The sequence below is a fragment of the Sardina pilchardus genome, chromosome 9, assembly GCF_963854185.1.
Source record: "Sardina pilchardus chromosome 9, fSarPil1.1, whole genome shotgun sequence".
NCBI lineage: Eukaryota > Metazoa > Chordata > Actinopteri > Clupeiformes > Clupeidae > Sardina > Sardina pilchardus.
The window spans coordinates 6865404-6890997 of record NC_085002.1 but is presented as its reverse complement, the minus strand read 5'-3'; the positions used below and the strand labels follow the sequence as shown (position 1 = coordinate 6890997).

The following is a 25594-nucleotide window of genomic DNA, read 5'->3' as shown; positions in this document are numbered from 1 at the left end:
GGACGAGGCGATAGAGAGAGGAACCTGGAACATGCAAATCCAACCAAATGCAGTGAGTTTGTGTGTGTGTGTGTGTGTGTGTGTGTGTGTGTGTGTGTGTAACTGTGTGTGTGCATGTGTTTGTGTGTGTGTGTGTGTGTGTGTGTGTGTGTGTGTGCGTGTGTGTGTGCGCGTGTGTGTGTGTGTGTCTGTGTATGTGTGTGTATGTGTGTGGGTGTCTGAAACGCAGAGGTGGAGGAAGATGATGGGCTCTGAATATGACCCTTGAGATCCAGAACTCTCGTGTTCCAATCCACAGAACCAATGAGAAATAGACAGACAGAGAGCGAGAGATTGAGTGAGGGAGTGTGAGAGTCAAAGCGACAGATAGGATTTATTCAGCACTGTCCTGCACAGGCCTGCGTTACATCTACTGGATCCAGCACTTTCTGCTTCTAAAAGGTAAGCTCCATCTTTCCACTTTTTGATTTAAAGCTATAACATTCCTAGACTTGGAATCTGCTTCGATTCCTACTGGTGTGCAGCTACTAAGCTGAAGATATGAGCTGCAGGGTATCATCACTGTGTGAACTGCTACATTCAGGACATTGATTTGTTGCAATCACATATCAGAGTTCGCTAATGTTTTCCATGCGAAATCGGCCTGAGAGTCTGTCTGTTTTGGTGCCCCAGGGTGTTTTCAGCAGTTCTCTTCTTTATTTGGCATCACCTTTCCCCTGCAACAGCACATGGGGGACGTCGTTTTTGTTTTTATTTAACATGTATGATACTGCCTTTACTTAATAGATGAAATTCTGCAAGTTCTTAGTGTCTATACCCTGATTGGCAGGAGAGCATTAACACACACCACAGACAGAGCTTAATGCTTTATCAGCCGGCTATCATCTGATTGAAATGCACCACTCGCTAAATTAACAGTGGTCATTTTGGTGATGTTTGGGGAGTCACTTGTGAAATTATAACAGGTCAAATCTCATCATGATGGGAGAGAACATTTGAATGTCAGTGCTGCTAATGGATATCTGTCTGCAACAGAATTGATGTAAATGTGAGATTTATCCCAAACATTAATGTCATTTTACAGTCTAGACATTTTGCTGAGATACAAGCCTAAACGATGTTTCAAAGTAATCCACATCAGACAATGTTGTGTGAAAAACAAAAGCAGAAAACATTTCTGCATTGGCTTGACAGTGTGGTCAACGGTTAAAGCCCTAAGAGTTCAGGGTGGCAATGACTCATTTCCTGCTTGGGTCTTTGAAAAAGCGAGGAGGAGGAACGTACACCCGAAGTGCTGCCCAGGAGGTGATCAGAATAAAGACAGAGTAGCCACACACTCTGATCTCTTATATCTGTATTAAAGACTGACTTCTCTGCACACAGCCTTTATCATTTTGGCACACAGCTGATCTCTCTGATCTCTGATCTCCTATATATATTTTTTATTATTGAAGACAGGCACACAGCCTTTTTCAAAGTTCTCTGGGTTCTGTCTTTAACAGGAACTGTTAACCAGCTGTGTCAAGGACATTGAGATATCAAGACATCATGGAGTACACATTTCGGGCGGTCACCCAGTCTCCCGGGATTCTTATTTGGCGAATAGAGGTACAGTTCATCTGACACTATATCATTTATTTGTCTCTCCAGCAAAAACTGAAAAACTGTAATGCAGAGTATTTGAATACCGAACCATGTGACAATATTGGTCAAAAAGTCAGTGTTGAATGTTGAACCAAAGACTCATTTCATCAACACAAAGGTGTTTTTGTCAGACATATCCATTATACTCTTTTCATTAATGTATAATTTCATAATACTTTGATATTGTGCCTGGGCACTTTGTCACAAAGAACATCCAAAAGTGCTCTTTTGCCTGAGAGATTTATGGAGACTTTATCTCTGTGTTGATCTATCTGATAGAAAATGGAGTTGGTCCTGGTCCCGGAGAAATCCCATGGAAATTTTTTCGAGGGTGACTGCTACGTGCTCCTTTATGTAAGTGCTGAGTGTGTGACCCTGTATGGCTTTAAAATAAAACACGAACATGACATGAGAATATGGCATGGTAGTTTACAGTGATCAGAGGAAAGACTTATCATTGCAGTTGTTTGTATTTCCATCTGCTTTGCATGATTATCCGGAAGGCTGAGATCCATATCAGCAGTGTGCCTCTCTCAGCCATCTTCTGCTGTAGTTCCCCTTCTACCCACTCCTCCCTTCCATCTTCCCATTCCCTACATCCCAGGTCCAGAGAGTCAAAGTCCTTCCATACTGTATATTCTCTCTACCTGTGCACATAACACAGGTGATATCACTAATCATCTGATCTACCTGGCTGCTAATTAGGATGAGCTGGTTTACTAAATGGTTGGATCAAAGTAAGGCTTTTGCTCTCTGAACCCGGGATGTCCGCCTGTGCCTATAGCTGTTTGCCTGTCCTGCTCCACTCTGACCTCAGTTCACGCTGTTGTCTATGTGTGTGTGTGTGTGTGTGTGTATGTGTGTGTGTGTGTGTGTGTGTGTGTGTGTGTGTGGGTCATCACCTCTCGTTGAACTGCATTATCTTCCTTATGTGTTCATATCTCTGCAGGCCCCTCACTTCCACATGCAGCACTCTACTCACTTCTCTCCTCCTAATGTCTTCCTCTTCCCCACTATCTCTCCATCTTCTCTCTCTCTCTCTCTCTCTCTCTCTCTCTCTCTTTACATCCAGCACTCTTCCTCTTTTGGCTTATTTCCCCATGTTGCCTGTGTCTTCCCTATTTCACACGCCTACCTGTGTACACCTGGGCATGTGTGTTCACCTATGCACTCTGTACTGTGCACACCTTTTCACTCATTAATGTATTGATCTGTCAAAAAGAAATGTTCTCGCTTCAGACACCCACACACAAATATATAACAAGATCACACACACACAAACACACAGACACACAGACACACAGACACACAGACAGACACACACACTCACACACACACACACACACACACACACACTGATTTTGCTTTACCACCATGTAGACTCGTAAAGTGGGCAGCGCGGTGTCCTATGACATCCACTACTGGATCGGCTCTGAGTCCAGTCAAGATGAGCAAGGGGCAGCGGCCGTCTACACCGTGCAGCTGGACGAGTACCTGGGGTCCGGTCCGGTGCAGCATCGTGAGGTCCAGAACCATGAATCCGACAGCTTCCGGGGATATTTCAAACAGGGCATCATGTAAGGCCTCTGGGGTGAATTTGAGCACGAGCTTACACGGTGCTGTGTTTCGTTTTGAGAATGCAAAAATGCCTTTTGTTTAGCAAATACATGAGCTCTCTGGTTGTGTCTACACCCCTTATCTCTGAAAGTCATGGCTATCTTAAGTCAAGACAAAGCATCTCAGGTGAAGCTTGACGTGCCTGTTTGTCTTTTCTCCATCAGCTATAAGAAGGGTGGCGTGGCATCAGGTATGAGGCACACTGAGACAAACTCCTACGACATTCAGAGACTCCTGCATGTGAAGGGCAAGAGACGAGTGACTGCAATGGAGGTACTGCAGAAGTGACTCAATGACTCTTCATCCCCTTTCTGTAAACCCCCCCCCCCAAAAAAAACAAAAAAAAAACCTTCCACTTGCCCGTACTTCTGGGATTATTGATTCTAGAACATTATGGCATCCCACTGAAACCCCAGTGGGAGAGTGTACAGAACTACACTTAAATTAGCCCTGTATCACTTTACATTCTCTTAGCATGGTCAGCTTAATGCATCTGTTCACATGCAGTGGACCACTCTGACTGTGGCTGTACTGCGCTCCTGTGTTGTGTTTCATCCCCACAGGTGGAGATGACCTGGCAGAGCTTCAACCTGGGCGACGTCTTTCTGCTGGACACGGGCAAAGTCATCATCCAGTGGAACGGCCCGGAGAGCAACAGACAGGAGAGGCTGAAGGTGACTGCCTTTCCCCCCCCAGATTCCTGCTCCATCTCAGTCAAGTCGTCCCTCGGCCATTTAGTCTGGGCAGTGCAGTGTATTAGAGGTCCGAAAGCGAATGCTGTCGATCATAATGAGTTTAGGCTATCCAGAGTGCTGTACTGTCCCGCAAACTGCTCCACTCAGCATGCAGTGGTGTCCGATATAGTCATTGATCTGTTTTGCAGTTAATGCCAAAAAGTACATTTGCTGTAGGAGGAGCAGCTCTTGGAGTAGAATAAAGGAGTAGATTATGGAAGCAGAAGTGAGAGCAGTAATACCCAACTGAAGTCATTAACACAGTGGGTTTGTTCCTCTCGCATAACCACTGACCAGACATATTTAAATTCAGCATATGTGGAGTGTAACCATGTTACAGATGGGGATTTTGATGGGGATTTTGGCATTCATCAGGTTCAGGATGTTCTGGAGTGCAGTGGAATGGTGGCAGGGATCTGAGAAGCTTATCTGATATGAATGGAATGTAAATGTACGTAAATGTAAATACAACATGCAAAGTTGTGCTGTAACTAAACACTGCTCTGCTCGACCTCTAGGGCATGCAGTTGGCCAAGGACATCCGTGACCGAGAGAGGGGGGGTCGGGCGGAGATCGGGGTGATCGAGGGGGATGCGGAGGGGGACAGCACTCACCTGTTGGAGGCCATGAAAAGCACTCTGGGAGAGCGGAGCCCCAAGCTGTCCAGCGCCGTCCCCGATGACACGCCCGACCAGGAGCAGAAGGCCCAGCTCACTCTCTACCAGTAAGAGAAGTGTGGGCGGCCGCTCAGAAGGGTCCACGTCAAGGCATTTAGAATACTACCTCACATGATTGTTCTCCACATCACTATAGCCTATTGAGTCATTGGATATACTGTAAAAATGCAACTGTTACTGGCTATTATATGGGTCAGATCAGAGTGGGCACTTGATATTATCCACATTATATATGTGTGTCCATTTTGAAATATGTGATTATGTTGGATAGCTGTGTGTCATTATAAATGACTACTATAAAGTGCAAAATCAAAACTACAGCACATCAACATCATATTTGTCACACAACCTACTCTTGATAGTGACCTGTATGTTGTGATGTCTGAGAGAAGTGCCTCTTGTGTGTTCCCAGTGTCTCCGATGCTGACGGCATGATGAAGGTCACAGAGGTCGGGACACGGCCGCTAGTGCAGGATTTATTAAATCACGATGTACGGAGGCACAAGTATTCACTTTATTCTTCGAGAATTCACACACTGTCAGTGTTTTTAGAGCATATTATTACTACCAACATCCAGTTATTTGAATGCAAACAGAGTCTACTCCATTAACGTTAAAGCAACACTAAAGCACTTTTCCTCTGCCGCACACACGCTATTTTTATCCAAATAGTGATGTCCACAGACATGGTAGAGTATGTTGCATGATTTTATGAAAGCATGAAGTATTGCGACATCGAAGCAAGTCAAATTTGTAGTTTTTTATGTCTCATTTCATCGAACTACAGATCCGCTACCCAATCTGGTAAACTTAGTCCGGTTTAGGCCGCAAACCGAATGCTGTGCTGTTCACCCTGTTACAAGTTGATGAACCACTGAAATGATTTTTGAAACATTATTTTAAGGTACCAAAAACTCTTTAATGTTGCTTTAACAATGTAGTTGATCTATGGAGTGGAGCCTTGGCTTGTTTTTCAGTAGAACAGATAAGGGTGATATTGAGGCTGTTCCACTCAGTGAGCTATGATCTCTTGATCCGTGATCATGTCCATTTTCATAATTTGTTTTTCATTTGGTTGCTGTTTACTTAAGATCATTATCCAAATAGCCCTATGAGCTCAGAGATAATCATTGTAATGTGGTGTGTTCCAGGACTGCTATTTCTTGGACCAGGGAGGACTGAAAGTGTTTGTGTGGAAAGGGAAGAGAGCCAACAAGGCTGAGAGACAGGCCGCCATGTCCAGAGCTCTGGTGGGTCCACTGGACAGCACACGACTGAGGAAACTGATCCAGCTCTGCACATACTGAATGGATGAATTAGTCCCTTGATCAGTTCCTTTTTGAGGAAGAGAATTAGACACACTTTTCATTACCTTCCCTATACTTGATTAAACATTACAAAGCGCTTATAATTCACCCAACTCAAAAAGAGGAAGAAGAGAAATGGGTGATTGCTATATCCACAAATGTAATAAAATGATTAGACATTATATGACTTCTCTCTACCTTTGTCTCTCCGTCCTGTCATAACAGGAGTTTATCAAGCTGAAGGGGTACTCCCATACCACCAACATCGAGACTGTGAATGACGGCGGAGAGTCGGCCCTCTTCAAGCAGCTCTTTCCCAGCTGGCGGGTCAAAGACCAGACCATTGGCCTGGGCAAGATCCACACCGTGGGGAGAGTTGGTGAGTGTGCTTGTGCAGGGCGGTGGCCGTGGAGACGGCAGGGGTGTGCTACTGCACAATCACTGCTTTTTCACAGCACACTTGCTGGGAAGGAGGAGAAGTTTGGTATGGTTGTCATAAGACGTGTGTGTGTGTGTGTGTGTGTGTGTGTGTGTGTGTGTGGCTCTCTCATAAGAGAATGCAGGGTCCAACTGCTGTGTGGCACATCTGCACAGGCTTTACATAAATTCTGTTATACACTCCAGAACAGAGCTCTGCCTGTCAGGACCTGGACAGACGAGGAGACCAAGTTGCGTTACGAACCACTGTTTATTGAAAATTTGGGAAAAGGGGGAGAGGGATGAGCAGACTGCAGGCAGAGGTTGGTGGTAGTTTCCACAGATTGGAAGGCTCCAGGAAACACACGCACGTCTGGCAGGCAGGCGGGCAGGTAGGCAGGCAGGCAGAAGTTGGTGGTAGTTTCCACAGATTGGAAGGCTCCAGGGAACACACGCACGTCTGGCAGGTAGGCAGGCAGGCAGAAGCAGGCGAGCAGGAACACTGGATATAGCATAGACAGAAATGCAGGTAATCGTAATGACAGGCAGCGTACAGGATAGTTTACCAGGCCTGAAGAGCTGACAGAGATGAGATCCAGGTTGAAGACAGGAGTCAGATTTGTGATTGCCGACAAACAGTAGAGCTTTGGGTTGCAGACGATCTGACACTGAGCCATTGGAGATCTGGGGTTTAAATACAGGAGCAGAGTAGCAAGTAACAAGGAGCAGGTGGCAGAGTCAATGAGTGAAGAGTGACAGCAGGTGTGGTGACTGATTGAATGAGTGAGTGTGGGCGTGGCTAGTAATTGGTGAGTGCAGTGGAATATTACCCGACCAGTGTGACAGAGAGTAGGCTCATGACAGAACCCCCCCCCTAAGGGACGGCCCCAGAAGTCCCCTAGAGGCCCCACCAAAACAGGGCTGGAGGAGGGGGAACCAGGAGGAGGATCAGAATTCCTCGGACCGGTCAGTCTCCATGGCCTCGTCCTCGGAGAATGCCTGTACTTCCTCATCATCCCCAGCTGGAGGGTCATCAGGATACCCCGATTCTGAGGCCAGGTCAAGATCAGGTTCAGGCTCAGGCAGAGGGCAGGACACACGACGAGAACCCCTTGGCCGACCCCGCCGGAGAGAGGGCTGGTCAGGATGTAGACGGTGGAAGTCGGAGATGAGCGTCGGGTCCACAATCCTCCCAGCAGGAACCCACGTCCTCTCCTCAGGCCCATAACCCTCCCAATCTACCAGATACTGGATGCCCCTGCCCCGTCGTCGTGACTTGAGCAGCCGCCGAACAGTGTAGACTGGGCCCCCCTCAATGAGGCGCGGAGGAGGCGGTTGTGGCGCGGGCGGGACCAGGGGGCTTTCGTGAACAGGTTTCAGCCTAGAGACATGAAAGGTTGGGTGTACCTTCATAGACCTGGGCAACTGGAGCCGAACTGCAGTCGGGCTGAAGATCTTCTGAATGGGAAAGGGCCCAATGTAACGAGGTGCCAGTTTGCGTGATTCCACCCGTAATGGCAGGTCCCGGGCAGATAACCACACCTTCTGACCCACACAGTAGGCCGGGGCTGGAGTCCTCCGCCGGTTAGCCCCAGTAGTGTAGCTGGCGACAGACTTAAGGAGAGTGGCACGGGCCTGGGACCAGATGCGGCGGCAACGGCGAGCATAGGCGAGGGCAGATGGGCAGGTGACGTCCCTCTCCTGACTAGCGAACAGGGGTGGCTGGTATCCATAAACACAGTGAAAGGGAGAGAGGCCTGTGGCAGAGCTGGTGAGCGAATTGTGGGCATATTCCACCCACAGTAGGTGTTGAGCCCAAGCACGGGGGTTACGTGAAGCTGTACATCTGAGGGCCTTCTCCAACTCTTGGTTCATGCGCTCCGTCTGGCCATTAGACTGGGGGTGGAAGCCCGAAGAGAGGCTGGCTGTGGCTCCTAAAAGGCAGCAGAACTCTTTCCAAAAGACCGAGGCGAACTGCGGGCCCCGGTCCGAGACAACATCCCTGGGCAGACCATGGACTCGGAATACGTGTTCCAGCACTAATTGGGCAGTCTCCTTCGCTGATGGTAGTTTGGGAAGTGGCACAAAGTGGGTCATCTTGCTAAAACGATCCACTATTGTGAGGATAACTGTGTGTCCGTCAGATGGGGGTAGTCCGGTTACAAAGTCCAGGGAGACGTGAGACCAGGGTCGCAAGGGCACAGGCAGAGGTTGGAGAAACCCAGATGGCGGCTGGTTGGAGGACTTATGCTGGTTGCATGTAGGGCAGGCTCTCACGAATTCCCGGACCTCCCTCCGTAAAGAGGGCCACCAAAAGCGCTGGGAGAGGAGGTGGAGGGTGCGTGTGGTTCCGGGGTGACAGGCAAGGCGAGAGTCATGTCCCCACTGGATGACCTGAGACCTTAAGTTCTCTGGAACAAAGAGACGATTAGTGGGGCAAGCACTGGGGGCAGGTTGGTCTCGTATGGCTTCTTGCACCTGTCTCTCAATGTCCCAGGTCAATGCTGCGACAACACAGGGGCTTGGAAGGATGGGCGTCAGATCCTCCTTACATGTCTCGTCCCCCTGGAACATTCGGGAGAGTGCGTCAGGCTTTGTGTTGCGTGATCCAGGTCGATAGGAGAGTGTGAAGTTGAACCGAGTGAAGAACAGAGCCCAGCGGCATTGTCTGGAAGTCAGTCTCTTAGCGGATTGGATGTATTCCAGATTCTTGTGATCTGTCCAGACCAGAAACGGGACCATGGAACCCTCCAGCCAGTGACGCCACTCTTCCAAGGCGAGCTTAACAGCCAGTAACTCACGGTTGCCAATGTCGTAGTTACGCTCCGCCGGAGATAGCCGGCGAGAGAAGAATGCACAGGGGTGCAGCTTGCCATCCTCCACTGCCCGTTGAGATAGCACTGCCCCGACCCCCACATCTGAGGCATCCACCTCCACCACAAACTGGCGATCCGCATCAGGCATCTGGAGGATGGGAGCAGAGGTGAACCGAGCCTTAAGGTTGTCAAAAGCCTTGTTGGCTGCCGGGGTCCAGGTAAACGGTTGTTTGGTGCTGGTCAAAGCAGTGAGAGGGGATGCAATAACACTGTAATTACATATAAACTTTCTGTAAAAGTTGGCAAACCCCAGAAACTGTTGTAGCTTCTTCCTGTTCTCCGGTATGGGCCACGTAACCACCGCCGACACTTTGGCTGGATCCATCTGGATGCTTCCCTCTGCCACAATATACCCCAGGAAAGCCACGGAGCTGGCATGAAACTCACACTTCTCTGCCTTGACGTATAGGGAGTTCTCGAGGAGTCGACGAAGGACCTGCTGGACATGACGGACGTGCTCGGACAGGGTCTTAGAAAAAATTAAAATATCGTCAAGGTAAACAAAGACGAATTTGTTCAGCATATCCCGTAAAACATCGTTCACAAGAGCCTGGAAAACTGCTGGTGCGTTGGTGAGGCCAAATGGCATGACCAGGTACTCATAGTGACCTGTTGAGGTGTTGAAGGCTGTCTTCCATTCGTCGCCCTCCCGTATCCGCACCAGATGGTAAGCATTTCTCAGATCCAGTTTGGTGAAGACTGTGGCTCCCTGGAGTAATTCAAAGGCAGAGGAGAGCAAAGGCAGAGGGTAACGATCTTTGACTGTGATTTCATTCAAGCCCCGGTAGTCAATGCATGGCCGAAGAGACCCGTCTTTCTTACCCACGAAGAAAAACCCGGCTCCGGCAGGTGAAGAGGACGGACGAATGATTCCAGCCGCCAGGGAGTTGTTGATGTAATCCTCCATGGCTTTTCTTTCAGGGGCGGACAGGGAGTAAAGACGGCCCTTCGGTGGTGCGGTTCCTGAAAGGAGGTTGATGGCACAGTCATATGGTCGGTGAGGAGGCAGTGAAGTAGCCTTGACCTTATTGAACACCTCCCGGAGCCCATGATAGCACACTGGAACACTTGAGACGTCGGGGACAGAACTGGCAGTCTTGGGATGGAGTGGCAGGGCAGCAGCTTTCAAGCAGGACTGGTGACAGGCGTCTCCCCACTCCCTTATGGTTCCAGTTTTCCAGTCAACATGAGGGTTGTGCTGACGGAGCCACGGATAGCCAAGGATGATGGGCTGACCAGGAGAGCGGAGCAGGTGAAACTGGATGGTTTCATGGTGATTACCTGACAGCATCATCGAGACGGGGGTAGTGAGATGAGTAACGGTGCCCAGAACATGTCCATCTAATGCCCGGGCAGGAACTGGGGAAGACAGGTGATGGCTTCTCAACCCCAGCTGACGAGCGAGTTCGGTGTCCATGATGTTGGCCTCAGCGCCAGAGTCTAGCAAGGCCGCCATGGTGTGGGTTGAATCTTGAAGACGGAGGCGGACCTGAAGCAGGGGTTTACGGTTTAGGGGAGACTGGATATTCATTGAGCTCAACCGGACTCCCCCTACTCCCGGTGAGCTCTGGCTTTTACTGGACAGGTTGCAACTCGATGCCCCTCTCCCCCGCAGTACAGACACAGACGGGAGGCAATTCGTCGCTGCCGTTCTTCAGGGGAGAGGACGGCACGGCCAATCTCCATGGATTCGGGCTGGTCACACAGGTCATGTGGATGGCTGGGTGGAGGCAAGGAGGTAGAGACGTTGCTCCGGGTGCGGGCGAACGGCTGGCTCTGGCGTCCCTTCTCCCGCCTGCGGGCTTGGACACGCCGGTCAATGCGGACTGCGAGGGCTACTGCCTCATCTAATGTCTGGGGCAGGTCGTGGGAAACCAGCTCATCTTTGATATAGTCGGCCAGTCCATGGAAGAAGGCGTCTACCACTGCTGCAGCATTCCACTCACTTCGCCGTGCCAGGGTGCGGAAGTCAATGGAGAAGTCTGCCACTGTTCGGTTTCCCTGGCGGATACTCATCAGGGACCGGGAAACCTCTGCTGTTGAGAACCCATTATCAAAAACCTTTAACATCTCATCAGCGAAGGCATTGAAGGAGGCACAGGCTGGGGTCAGTCTCTCGAACTCAGCTGTTCCCCACAGCCGAGCCCGGCCCGTCAGGTGGGTGATGACGTAGCCAACTCTGGCTCCCTCTGTGGCAAACGTTCTGGGTTGAAGAGCAAACTGAACTCTGCAGCTGGTGATAAATGCTCGAACCTGGTCTGGATCACCGTTGAAGCGTTCCGGATGGCCGATCTTGGGTTCTGGGGCGTTAGGTGCTGGTGGACCCTCAGGAGTAGGCGGATTCATTGGAGCAGGAACCTGAGGAGCAGACGGGGGCTGGGTAGTCAGGTTAGTAAGCGTCTGTAGAATCTGGTTGAGTTGTTGTTGTTGCTGGTGGGACTGTTGTTGTTGCAATTGGAAATGTTGATGCTGCTGCTGGAACTGTTGCTGGGTCTGGACGTTGAGCTGGAGCAGGCTGGCAACATCGGCAGCAGTCCGGGAGATGTCCCCCTCTGCACGGTCAAGCCGCTCCATGGCAGATGGTTCGTGTGCTGGCTCCATGTTTGTGGTCAGATCGTACTGTCAGGACCTGGACAGACGAGGAGACCAAGTTGCGTTACGAACCACTGTTTATTGAAAATTTGGGAAAAGGGGGAGAGGGATGAGCAGACTGCAGGCAGAGGTTGGTGGTAGTTTCCACAGATTGGAAGGCTCCAGGAAACACACGCACGTCTGGCAGGCAGGCGGGCAGGTAGGCAGGCAGGCAGAAGTTGGTGGTAGTTTCCACAGATTGGAAGGCTCCAGGGAACACACGCACGTCTGGCAGGTAGGCAGGCAGGCAGAAGCAGGCGAGCAGGAACACTGGATATAGCATAGACAGAAATGCAGGTAATCGTAATGACAGGCAGCGTACAGGATAGTTTACCAGGCCTGAAGAGCTGACAGAGATGAGATCCAGGTTGAAGACAGGAGTCAGATTTGTGATTGCCGACAAACAGTAGAGCTTTGGGTTGCAGACGATCTGACACTGAGCCATTGGAGATCTGGGGTTTAAATACAGGAGCAGAGTAGCAAGTAACAAGGAGCAGGTGGCAGAGTCAATGAGTGAAGAGTGACAGCAGGTGTGGTGACTGATTGAATGAGTGAGTGTGGGCGTGGCTAGTAATTGGTGAGTGCAGTGGAATATTACCCGACCAGTGTGACAGAGAGTAGGCTCATGACAGAGCCACACACTTTATGACCACGCCATGACTTGCCTATGTGTGTACGTGTGTGTGTGTGTGTGTGTGTGTGTAGCTCTCTCTTTAGAGAAGGCAGGAGGTCATCTGCTTCTGCACTGTCATGGCCTTTGCACAACCCATGTTCCGGTGTCATACAGCCATCATCTCCCACACACCAGACCATAACAGCCTGCTTGTGTGTGTGTGTGTGTGTGTGTGTGTGTGTGTGTATTTGTGTCTGTGTGTCTGTGTGTTTTTTGCTATGTGTATGTCTTTGTGCGGGTGGTTTTTGGTGAGCACTGATGAGCATGTTTTTTTTTTTTTTTAAATGGTCAAATGGGTTATTGTTTTCATATACATCTACACATTTCAACCATCACTGTATTAAGGTAGTCACTGTCCATGCTGAGCTCACTGGATGACACCAGCCTTTCTGTGTCTGCAGCCACAGTGACCCAGGAGAAGTTCGATGCCTCCAGGATGCACGTTATGCCAGAGGTGGCTGCCCAAGAGCGCATGGTGGACGATGGACACGGAGCAGTGGAGGTACGAGGGGAGAGTAGAGGAGAGCAAAGGAGAGGAGGATGAGAGAGGAGAATAGCAGAGGAGAGGAGAGACGAGGAGAGAGGAGGAGGCTAGAGGGTGGAGCGAGGAGCAAGAGCGGAGATGGGGAGAGGAGAGGTGAGAGGAGAGAACAGGAAAGGGGGGACAGTGAGGAGGGGAAGAGCAGATACATAGAAGAGCAGATACATACAGTAAGACCAAGTAGTGGGGCGGCTAAGCGCAGATTTTCACCAGAATCGATCACTTTGCGATAAAAGCATGAAATTTGGTACGAAGACTCACAAAGGGGGTCTGATCAGATTTAGGACCGTAGGCGCTCAAAATTTGACCCCTGGGGGTCATGGCAGCCATTTTCCAAAATGGCCGCCAAATATGGATTTCGTAATGGGAAAATGGATTAAAAGCTGCCAGAAACATAAAATTCAATAACACATTTCACCATAATACATGTAAATATGAGCACACTTTCCCATAGAAGGTCTTTACACTTTAAAATATAAGATAATGTTAAAAAAATTCAAAATGGCCACCAAATATGGATTTCTTGTCATAATTAGTCCATGGGCCAGATGAGATGTCGGTAGCCTACCACTGAAGGTGGCAAAGGTTGCTTATACTTTTTGAAAAGATACATGTCAGTTTTTTTTATGATAATAAACCTTCTGGAGTCACAGTTAAATTAGTGTTATCAGCTGTTATAGTTACCCAACCCATTGGGGAAAAAATAATGTTTTGATGCAGGTGTCTATCTTGCTATTGGCCTTTGTTAAAGACTGATTTTTTAATGTTAGGTATCATTTTAAAGAGGACAATCTGAGCTTTCATTCAAATCCTTTAGTCAACACTTTGGACAAATACAGCCGACCCTGGAGCTCTTCAAACTTTTAATTGCACACATTTTCCTGCCATTTCTGCCTTAATCATATTTTTTCTTTTAATCATGTGCACTGGCATGACTCTCTGGAGTCAGAAAATGTATAAATACCCAATATCAGGCATGCCGTTTTGCCAACCTCTGAGGTTTCCTTTGCTAATGGACTCTGACTTTAATTTATATACTCAAACATCTTCTGGGCTTTGTGTTTTGTGGTTTATTTTTGCTCTTGCTGGTCCTGTCAGTACTGTCTGACCGCTTCTATTTGATCTGCATCTGTTGCCTGAGCTTCAGACAGTGACAAATGTATTCTAGTTTGTGTGAAGTTGAACATAATTTCTTGTCCATAAAGAGGTTGAGACTAATCCAGGGTCAAAGCTGAAACTCAAAAAGCCTCAAGGCAGGGCCACAAACACTGACCTGGTGCTTCCCATGAAAATTAATGGTTTCTTTGGTTATAGAATTGTTGGCTAGTGCAGTTACCTGCCATCTCTCCGGAGTTGGGTGCCAAATCACCATGCTCACCTAGGACAGCAGGTCCCTCCACGGTTCACCATGGGGGGAAAGCATACAGCAAGCCTTCGGCCATTCATGTGCCAGAGCATCCACTCCCAGCAGAGCATCTCGGTCAGGGAAAACCACTTCACACAGTATATCATCTCACGCAAGGCAAAGAGATCAACATGAGCTTTTCCGAGCTTGGCCACACCCCCTCCACCACCTGTGGGTGAAGACGCCACTCCTGATGATAGGGTATCAAACTCTGGTACATATTTCATAATGTACAGAGAGTCTGGCCACTTATTGCCAAGCATTGACTTCCTTGAATGCGGGTACTCTGTTGATGTTTAAAACTATTGAATCTGCCCAGAGCCACACTGGATATGCCATAACCAATAGCTAACGTTTGGTCTTGATCTTGGTCTATGTCATTCTCAAGCTAGTCCATGAATATACCGCAGACCCAGACGACTTACTGATGGGAAATGAAAATTGAGGGGAAGTACGTTGGAAGGCGGTGCCAGGCTAGTGATTGGGGGCCTCTTGTGAGCATATCTGCTGCCCTGTTCTGTTCTCCCGGAACATGAACTGCATGGACTGAGAGGTGACACCTTGCCCATAACAGCCAGCTTTTCGCCAAACCGCATAGCTGCGGGAGAAAATGCTGCTGCAGTGCCTTGGCGATTCATATAGGCTACCATCGGTGTATTGTCTGACCTCACCAATACATCACGCCCTATGATTAGCCGGCGAAAGTGCTTGAGAGCTAGATGCACTGTTAAAAGTTCCAGCCCATTTATGTGTGGCCGCTGCAGCTGCTTGCTCCATGTCCCTTGGTCTGCTTGCCCCTCGCACACCGCTCCCCGACCTAGGAGGGAGACATCCGTAGTCACCATATGCCTGTGAGACCCTCCCCAATGGAGAGGTTCTTGGGGACGCGCCAGAGAGCCCTCCAGCATCTCTCGTCCACTTGAATACGTTTGTTCCTGTCCCTGATAGGGTGTGCATAGAATGGAAGGACGGGCCTGGAGCCTACCAACAGACCCCAGTCATCAAGGTAATTTTATATGCTATCACACCCCGTCTGAGGGACTAACGCTTCCTGAACGACTTTGGTGAAAGTGCGGGGTGATGGCGCTAGCCCGAAGCATAAGACAGAGAAGTCCCAAACTCTGCCCTTGAACTCAAAGCGAATACTTCCTGTCCCGGGGTGAATCGGAACGTGGAAATGTGCATCCTTTACTATTTACAACTATTGTGGCCATCCAGTCCCCCCTGCTGCACGCTCTGAACAATGCGCTGCAGCCTCAGCATCTTGAATGCAATTTGGGATACGTGCTGATGGGGTCGAGGTAGGCCGCCAGCGCCTCCTCCACCTCGGGGAGGTAAGTAATTCCCTCAGCCCCGTGTAGGGCAGAGATGTTTATTCTTCTGTCTTCCGTTAGTTGTTTTAAATCCTATTCTTCCGCTCTCGGACCAGTGGCAATAGACGTCGCTGAGGAATGAAAGTGTGTTTGCTATTGGCTGTGTCGTCTAATATTTAGCCGAGCCATTTCACGCCAATAGAACCTTAACAGGACCTATTGGAGGACTTCAGTGGTGATCATGTGGTCAATGAGTGTATTCCCATTGATTAACGCTGAGTAGTTTGACTGATAGAGAACCGTTCATTGTTATGGGAAGCACCAGGATCAGTGTTTGTGGCCCTGCTTTTTAAAGGGATAGTTCGGGTTTTAAGACACGAAGTTATATGGGTTCCCTGTCAGCAACGTTGTGCATCAGCACTGACTTACCCCGCAACAGCGTCCTGTGAGCCGAGATCCAGCCGGTTTTTGATGCTGAAGAAAGTAGTCCGGCAAGTTTCTGGGGTCACGAAAGTAAAGTGTTTTTCTTCTCAAAACCATATGCGTTCAAAAGAGTGATATATTTGCACCACAAAAACGTTGTCCGGGAGAAATTCAAACCTCGTTATCACTTACTTATTTTTCGCGATTCCTATCACTGCGCGCTACTGACAGCTGGACAACGTTTTTGTGGTGCAAATATATCACTCTGTTGAACGCATATGGTTTTGAGAAGAAAAACACTTTACTTTCGTGACCCCAGAAACTTGCCGGACTACTTTCTTCAGCATCAAAAACGATCAAAAACCGGCTGGATCTCGGCTCACAGGACGCTGTCGGGGGGTAAGTCAGTGCTGATGCACAACGTTGCTGACAGGGAACCCATATAACTTTGTGTCTTAAAACCCGAACTATCCCTTTAAGTTAATGAGGGGGAGGGTCAAAACAAAGAATGGCAGTTTTGAACCATACTGGACCTCACTTGCTGAACCATCTAAAGCCTGCTATGAACTTATTGCCTAGCCTAGAAATCTAGACGCACCCTAGCGGGCAAAAATATTTTTGCCTAGCGGGATGGTCTAGGGTCGCACCGTTGAGGCCAAGCCTGCGCTAGGCTCCAGGCCAGCCTAGCCAATCAGAACGCTCTATCTGTGTACGGAGTCCTTGAGCTCGCCTTCGGCTTCCGATATTGACGCCAGGGGTCCCCATGCTTCTTCGTTCGACTAGTTGGGTGTGACACCATGTTGCACAACCATAGAGAAAAACATAATATGGATGAGGCTAACAAAGCGCGCTCGTTTGAATCGGCTTTGGAAGAGTTAGACTTGGGCTTTTCTTTGAAGGTTGAGGAGAAGCACTCAAGTCATTTGTTTTAAAGAAGGATGTACAGTATTTGCCGCTTTGATTGGTCAGAAATGCTGGCCTATTACGTGCAGAGGCAGTTTGAAAGACAACTGTTCATCCCACCCACAGGCTTCAGCTCTGTGAATGGTCCGACCCCAGACTATACATTTCTGTATAGTTTGGCTTGCCAGGCTACTTATTGCCTGCAAATGTACAAAAAGTTGTATTAAACAATGCAAATACAGAGCAGCATCACTGCAGTGTACTGCTTTATGTTTCTGTGAGTGAGAATATCAGAGAGTGTAAAGCTGTGTCAATAATTTCTTTGCTGGTCATTGAATTCAGCATAGAATCTTATATGTTATGTTATTAATTAAATTATGTAACTATTCAAAGCTCAACTGCAGAATAGTTGAACTACTGTTTTTTTGTTCTGTTTCTTGTTATGCAGGCCTACGTTAAAAAGACAAAGAAAAAAGAGAAAAAAACTAAAACAAAAAAACAACAAAAAAACGCCATATTTAGTGGCCATTTTTAATTTTTTTTAAAATGTATCTTATATTTTAAAGTTTAAAGGCCTTCTATGTGAAAGTGTGCTCATATTTATATGCATCATGGTGAAATGTGTTATTGTATTTAACGTTTTTGGCAGCTTTTAATCCATTTTCCCATTACAAAATCCATATTTGGCGGCCATTTTGAAAAATGGCCGCCATGACCCCCAGGGGTCAGATTTTGAGCGCCTACGGTCCTAAATCTGATCAGACCCCCTTTGTGAGCCTTCATACCAAATTTCATGCTTTTATCGCAAAGTGATCGATTTTTGCGCTTAGCCGCCCTACTAAAGAGGAAGAGCCTCAGAGAAAACAGTTGCACTGAGCAAAGAAGTGTGAGTACTGAAAGATGGAGAACAGAAAAAGGTGACTCAAGTTCAGGAGGTGACAGTGCAGAAACAAGACTAGTAGCTGTGTTGTGTAATATCCTTCCTCTGCCTCACTGTTGTGTAACACAGGTATGGCGCATAGAGAACCTGGAGCTGGTCCCTGTTGAGCCAGAGTGGCATGGCTACTTCTATGGCGGAGACTGCTACCTCATCCTGTACACCTACCATGTGAACAACAAGAGGCACTACATCCTGTACATATGGCAGGTAACAGACAACTTCCACTGGATAGACACTTGACACAAAAACGTATCAATCTTAAGTTACTTTTTGGATAATTGTTGAAATTTAAAAAAAAAAAATTTGATCTGAAATTAAGTTTAGACTTGTACTGTCTTGAGGCCTGAGTTCGAGTTATATCTACATTTACATTTATTCCTTTAGCAGAAGTTACCACAAGGCCTCAAAAAGAGGATCTTTAGATTAGCTACTCATTTTAGGCTTAGAGTTCTCAGTCCAGATCTTGCAATACTGCAAACAAGTTTGAGTATGTAAATGAGTAAACACCACATGAGATAGGCCGCAGACAGCAGCTGGTGCATTTGAGCTAGCGATTTTGAACGTGGCCACTGCCACTTTGAACAGTTGTAAATGCTAACAAGTTTGAATCCAAACATTTCAACAGTTGTTCATGGAGTTGGGTGCCACAATGACACATGGTGGGATATTTTTGAGTGCAAAATTCACAAAATTGCATAGAGATGATGGCTTTTGTCTGCAGGGCCGACATGCTTCCCAGGATGAGTTGGCAGCCAGTGCCTTCCAGGCCGTGGACCTTGACCAGAAGTACAACGACGAGCCCGTCCAGGTTAGAGTGACCATGGGCAAGGAGCCCCGGCACTTCATGGCCATTTTCAAGGGCAAGATGGTCATCTTTGAGGTGAGTGAAGAAGCATTCACCTTCCTAAATGCTCAGTGGTGCTCAGTTCTGCACCTATGCCCCCCATGTTCTGTGGATTCTCCGGTCTGATTTCTTCAGGGGCACTCTATGTATAAGACAGATACACCTGATTTTGCTCAAGTAAAATCAATGGTGATTGTTTACACTGAAATGGATCTGTTGTGCCCAATAATGCATAGATTGTGTAGGATGAATTGAGAGGCCTCTATGTGTGACCACTGTCATCAGAGTTTGTGTGACAAAAGTCTGAATTCTCTCTCAACCAGTTCCAAAATGTGACTGTAAACCTTTTGTTTGATATGCTGCCATCTCCGATACCACAGGACCTGTTTAATGGAAATAAACGGACAAGCGTTCATTCATCTATTGCATGTTCCTCAGGGTGGCACCTCTAGGAAGGAGGGCTCAGATCCGGAGCCACCAGTGCGACTGTTCCAGGTCAGCGGTACTGACGAGTCCAACACCAAAGCCATCGAGGTCCCCGCCCTGGCTGGCTGCCTCAACTCCAACGATGTGTTTCTGCTGAAGAGCCAGACTGGTGTTTACGTGTGGTGTGGAAAGGTGCGTGACTGAGTGTGACTTCTTTATATGAGTTTTATTTGTTAGCCAAATGTTACTCTGTGTGTGTGTGTGTGTGTGTGTGTGTGTGTGTATGTATGTGTGCGTGTGTGAGAGAGAGAGAACAAGAGAGAGCAGAGGTCTATAGACCTCTGAAGTTTGCCTACAAAAAAGCCACCATCTTTGCCCAAAGAAGGAGATCCGGTATCTTGGGATTTATTCTATGGGAAAAAAACATGGGGATTTTGAATTTTCGGACATGTTAAACTGTCACGGGGATGAAGAAGATGGCACACTTTGGTCTTTGCTACCCCACAGCTATACAATGCAACTTGCAGTTAGCTTCAATTAAAACCCGGAACTCCTTTTATGGGCAAAGATGGCAACTTTGGATCCTATTTGTAGGCGAACTTCAGAGGTGCCTCTCATTCATCTTTTATACATCCTCCCTTCCTTCCTCGGTCCTCTTCCTCACTGACCTACATTAAGAATAATGGGGCGGCAACAATGGGATAGTCTATCCTGTGTTAGTTTTAGATCAGTGGGAACGAGCCTGGAGGACCGAGCATGGAGGATCGAGGAGAGATTTTGAGAGGCACCCCTAGTGTCAGCCAGTCATTGTCTCCCAGAATGCATCTGTTCTGTGAGCTGTTTGAAAAAAAAAAGAGATCCTCTTTAAGATTCTCAAAATATCTAAATACATTTGGCATAATAATATGATTCAATAATTCCAAAAAACTCAACAGTATTTTAGATATTCTGAAACCAGAGTGTTGCCATTTAACCACCCTTATGTAGGGGCCCATATATCATTACACAGACATTCGCGCTACAAATGAACCTTTGATCCTTCTTGGTCATACACATGATGATTGGTCATATCATGAATTGTTCATGACATGTGCTGCCTCCTTGTTACGCTAAGCACAAGACCCTTCTGATATGAATGTTGTGAAAAAAAATATTTGATTTAACAAATGATGCTATGCTACTCTGTATGTAAGTTTGAGTGTTTCAGTGATTGGTCAGAGCTCATCTCAGTTAACATTGATACAGCCCTCGTAGAGGTTGTTGTTAGTTGTTCATACTGACACTGAAGGCTTGCAGCTGCATAAGTGCATGCTTGCCTCCTCCATAGACCTCTGAAGTTCGCCTACAAAAAAGCTACCATCTTTGCCCAAATAAGGAGATCCGGTATCTTGAGATTTTTTCTATGGGAAAACAACATGGGGATTTTCAATTATCGCACAAACTCTCATGGGGACGAAGAAATTGGAAATGCAGACATTTTGCGCTACAAAGTTTTGTCCTCTGCCTTCAAGTGGATGCTGTGATCTTTGGTATGTGAAGAGGGCACACTTTGATCTTTGCCACCCCAGAGCTAACTTACAATGCAACTTGCCATAGGCAGTTAGCTTCAATGAACACCAGGATCTCCTTATATGGCCAAAGATGGCAGCTTTGGATTCTATTTGTAGGCGAACTTGTCAGCCAGTCATTGTCTCCTAGAATGCATCTGTTCTGTGAGTTGTTTGAAAAAAAAGATCCTCTTTAAAATTCACAAAATGTTTAAATACATTTGACATAATAGTATGATTAAATGATTCCAAAAAACTGTTTCATACTGAAACCAGAGTGTTGCCGTTTAACCACCCTTATGTAGGGGCCCATATATCATTACACAGACGTTCTCGATGCCTGTAAACTTTAGATCCTTCTTGGTCATACACGTGATGATTGGTCAACTCATGAATTGCTCATGACATGTGCTGCCTACTTGTTACGCTGAGCACAAGACCCTTCTGATATGAATGTTGGGAAAAGGATATATTTAAGTTGGCGTTATGACTTTATTCTATTCTGTATGTAAGTTTGAGTGAAAATGAGTGGTACAGTGATTGGTCAGAACTTTTTTCAGTTAACATTGATACAGCTGTCTGAGGGGTTGTTGTTAGTTGTTCATACTGACCCTGAAGGCTTGAGGCTGCATCAGTGCCTGCTTGCCTCCTCCATTCCCACTTCCCTCCGCTGCTCACTGCTCTCCACCCACCCGGCAGGGCTCCAGTGGTGACGAGAGAGCCATGGCCAAGGAGGTCAGCACGGCCATCACACAGGACAACACTGCCGTGGAGATCATCGCAGAGGGACAGGAGCCCGTAGAGTTTTGGACGCTGCTGGGAGGCAAGACTCCATATGCAAATGATAAGAGGTATGTTGCCTGATGGATAGGTGCAGGAATTACCTCAAACTCGCTTTTCATATTTACCTCAGTTTGAGTCAAGGATCCAAAACATTAAGTTTTCCAAAAGGGAATTATATGGTTATGTGAAATTTGATTACTAATTGGAAGTAGCTATCGCTACTCTAAGCCTCTTTGAATGATGATGTAAGACTCTTTTGGAAAGACAACTCAGGAAGTTTGTACATTACAGACTTTACATCAAGTGATCTAGAGAGGTCTGATGTCTGTAGACATTTAGTCAATGAGTATCTTATCTCCTTAGACTACAGCAGACCTCGCTGGATCATCAGCCACGCCTCTTTGAATGCTCCAATAAGACAGGCCGATTTACTGTCTCCGAGGTTACGCAGTTCACTCAAGATGACCTCAGCGAGGATGACGTTATGGTTTTAGACACATGGGATCAGGTATGTCATGCTGTAAAGAATTTAATGCCAAATCACCTCTAAATAACCAATGAAGTGGACTTACAGACCACCATTGCTTTACATCATCTTTGGTTTTGTGTCTTGAAGTAGCCTTTCTCTGTCCATTATTGCTTATCTTTCAACTACCTATGAATAAACTCATTATAATCTTACTGGGCCTCCAAAATAGCTCTCATGAGAACAGACTGAAAATGGTCTATTGTTTCAAGTGGTTTATTTTATAAAGTGAGATATGATGGATACACAAAAGGCTTTACTGGTCAGTACATAATGGTGGAATGTTAAAACACTCTCAGACAATGTAATCAAAGTCCTTTTAGGCAAGTCCAGTCTCTCGGCGTCCTTATTGCAACTCATTTTGGGCACTTATCGGGTATCTATTTTGGGCAGAAATGTGTGTTTGTGGGCAAGGCTTCATGACACCAACCTTGCTCCAGCAGCATGTGATTGGCACAATGTATTCACACGTCAACTTTTTTGTCCTGGAAGGGACGGGATTGTATGTATAGACGACTGCCATACTGCTGTTACTAACTAACTCCATGCATTTCTATGGAGGACTTTTTGAGTGCTGTTTCTCCTCATTATAAAGTCTCTGGTATGATGCTCATAAATTCAACCGTGATTTGGCGTATGCACCCTTGCCCCAGTGCTATGCCTATTGGAGCAGTGACTTTCAGAGTTCTCCATCGTGATTCGTGTTGCCATTTGTCACAGGTGTTCCTGTGGGTGGGCAACCAGGCCAATGACGAGGAGCGCAAGGAGTCCGTGGTCATCTGCCAGGAGTACCTCCGCACCCACCCCGGCTCCCGTGACCCCGACACCCCCATCCTGCTGGTCAAGCAGGGCTTTGAGCCCCCCACCTTCACGGGCTGGTTCATGGCCTGGGACCCCACCATATGGAGCGTGAGTCAATAAGGGTCCTCGTTCAGAGACCCAGCGACTGTGTTTGAGACATGTGTGACTTTTCTATATGAGTTTTATTTGTTAGCCAAGTGTTACTCTGTTTATGTAGTGTGTATGTGTGTGTGTGTGTGTGTGTGCATGTGTGTGCATGTGTGTGTGCCTGTGTGCTTGTGTGTGTGTGTGTGTGTGTGTGTGTGTGTGTGTGTGTGAAAGTTTGAGAAAGAGAGAGAGAGAGAGCGAGCAGACTCGAATCTTGTAGCAGAATTGGTAGAATCTCTAGAATCTCTGTGCCTGAGCTATTACGTAATTGTGTCGGCCAGTCATTGTCTCCCAGAATGCATCTCTTCTGTGAATTGTTAAAAAATATATATGATCCTCTTTAAAATTCACAAAATGTTTGAATACATTTGTCATAATAATACGATCAAATAATTGCAAAAAATCAATAGTATTTTATACTGAAATCCCAGTGTCAGCATTTAACCACCCTTATGTAGGGGACCATATCCAATTGCACAGACGTTCTTGATACCTGTAGACCTCTGATCCTTCTTGGTCATACATATGATGATTGGTCAACTCATGAACTGTTCATGACATGTGCTGCCTCCTTGTTATGCTCAGCACAAGACCCTTCTGATATATGATATGTAAAACATTATATGGTGTAAATGTGTATGAGTGAGAGCCTGTTCATGTGTCTATGCAAGTGACAGAGATGGCTAGACAGAGTAAGTGATAGAGATAGATATACAGTGAGTGGTGCAATGCCTCAACCCTGTCATAACAATTGACTGAAAAGCATCTCTGCTCTCTTAGGGAGGGAAAACATACGAGCAGCTGAAGATGGAGCTTGGGGAAGTTACATCATTGACCAGAGTTGTACCTGTAAGGACACCCCACTACATTTTGCAACACTTGCTTTCTAACACAATTAGGAATGTATGCAAAGTGATTACAACCTATGACTGGATCTAACTACAGGAACAGAATGGCAGCACAGAAGATATCAACTACCCGAGCTTCCCTGCGGACGATCTTATCAACAAGCAAGCCGAAGAACTACCCGAGGGAGTGGACCCTGCCCAAAAAGAGGTCAGCTCTCTCATTTCATGGAGATGCAACAGTTAGACTGGGGTTATACTTGCTTCAAACAACGCGTTCATTTTCGCATCATGGCTTCCTCGTGTATTTTGCGGCCGTCTGGTGCGTCGGTCGCGTACATTGTCGCAAGCGAACATGACGCGTCCATCTTAATCTCCTAATTGGTGCATTGATTTAGCAAAAGGTTATGCTGACTGACAAACTGAGAACTGACAAGCTACTCTGAATATGGAAAAGCAACAAACATATTAATAATCCTTTGGGTAACAATTCTTATTAGTCATTTGTGTTCCTGATTGAGTAACTCCTGTCAAAGTTTCTGAATGGACTTATGGTTTTGCATGATTGAAGGATTTATATTTTAATGTCATTGTATAGCATTGGGCACCAAAAATATGAATTCTAGACCATGGTGTTATTCAAATTCTTATTTTTTTTCCCCGAAATCTCTTTTTCTCTTCTCTCAACCTTTTTTTGTCTCACAGAAACACCTTTCAGACACAGACTTTGAGGCTATATTTGGAATGGCTAAAGAACAGTTTGTCAAACTCCCACAGTGGAAGAAGATCAGCTTGAAGAAGGGGAAAGGACTGTTCTAGTCATCTGCACTACAATGGAACATTGTCAATTCATCTTTTTTGGTGACCGCCATGTTTAATTATCAAAGTGTTTGCAATTCTATGTTATTTTGATTATTTTAGAGATTCATTTTTCATTATGTAAAGCCATCATCATTGTAATGATATTTCCTGTATTCCTCTTCATACCAACATGCCATTAAGTACATGCATGAATGTTTCAACTGTATGCATATGGAAAATATTCTCCTTATTATTCAGTCATTGTAAATCGTTTTTTTGTTTGATCGACTAGCTTCAGAGATAATTTTGCCCTATGATAGCAGCATACTTTACAATTACATGATGTTTTCTCATGTTGTGACTGAGTTTTAGGCGTGATATTGATTTCTCCATTTCAATAATGATTTCCTTGTTAGCCTGCATTTGCCAAACTTTGCCAGATTTTGTTGATAGAATGATGTTAACATAATGAAATAAAACTGCATCCAGATTGATATTGTGTTACTTTACTGAAATTGTGAATGCTAAGGAGGGTCCACTGAACAACCTTCACTTTGATCCCATCACTCCAAACAATGAATATCAGAAAAGTGATAGCTTTATAATGTACTACACACTGTGAATTCACCTGCCCATCAAATGGATAACTCTTTACACAAATAAAGTATTTTAGAATTAAAAGATTCTGTTGGGTGATATGGTGCTTTATTCTGTTCACATAAGCAGAGGTCTGTTTAGTTTTCTGAAGTATAAATAATAACATTAAGTCATTT

General features: G+C 46.5%; 1 protein-coding gene and 3 non-coding genes across 4 annotated transcripts; all 4 read left to right on the top strand.

Annotated features, from left to right (window-relative positions):
• The first annotated feature begins 242 nt into the window (after nucleotides 1–242).
• Nucleotides 243–25468, top strand: avil (advillin). Its single transcript, XM_062545470.1, has 20 exons — nucleotides 243–441; nucleotides 1503–1608; nucleotides 1924–1998; nucleotides 3025–3221; nucleotides 3426–3534; nucleotides 3825–3935; nucleotides 4514–4719; nucleotides 5085–5163; nucleotides 5824–5922; nucleotides 6205–6358; nucleotides 12978–13078; nucleotides 18171–18308; nucleotides 18823–18981; nucleotides 19384–19563; nucleotides 21618–21769; nucleotides 22065–22209; nucleotides 22948–23136; nucleotides 23956–24024; nucleotides 24121–24231; nucleotides 24726–25468. The coding sequence occupies exons 2-20, from the start codon at nucleotides 1549–1551 to the stop codon at nucleotides 24837–24839; spliced, it is 2448 nt and encodes an 815-aa protein (XP_062401454.1). The 5' UTR covers nucleotides 243–441; nucleotides 1503–1548; the 3' UTR covers nucleotides 24840–25468.
• LOC134093145 (small nucleolar RNA U13) lies at nucleotides 20407–20503 on the top strand. The gene has a single exon (XR_009940306.1). It is a non-coding gene; the product is annotated as a small nucleolar RNA U13 (small nucleolar RNA).
• On the top strand, nucleotides 21272–21368 carry LOC134093148 (small nucleolar RNA U13). The gene has a single exon (XR_009940309.1). It is a non-coding gene; the product is annotated as a small nucleolar RNA U13 (small nucleolar RNA).
• On the top strand, nucleotides 23682–23778 carry LOC134093147 (small nucleolar RNA U13). The gene has a single exon (XR_009940308.1). It is a non-coding gene; the product is annotated as a small nucleolar RNA U13 (small nucleolar RNA).
• Nucleotides 25469–25594: the final 126 nt, after the last annotated feature.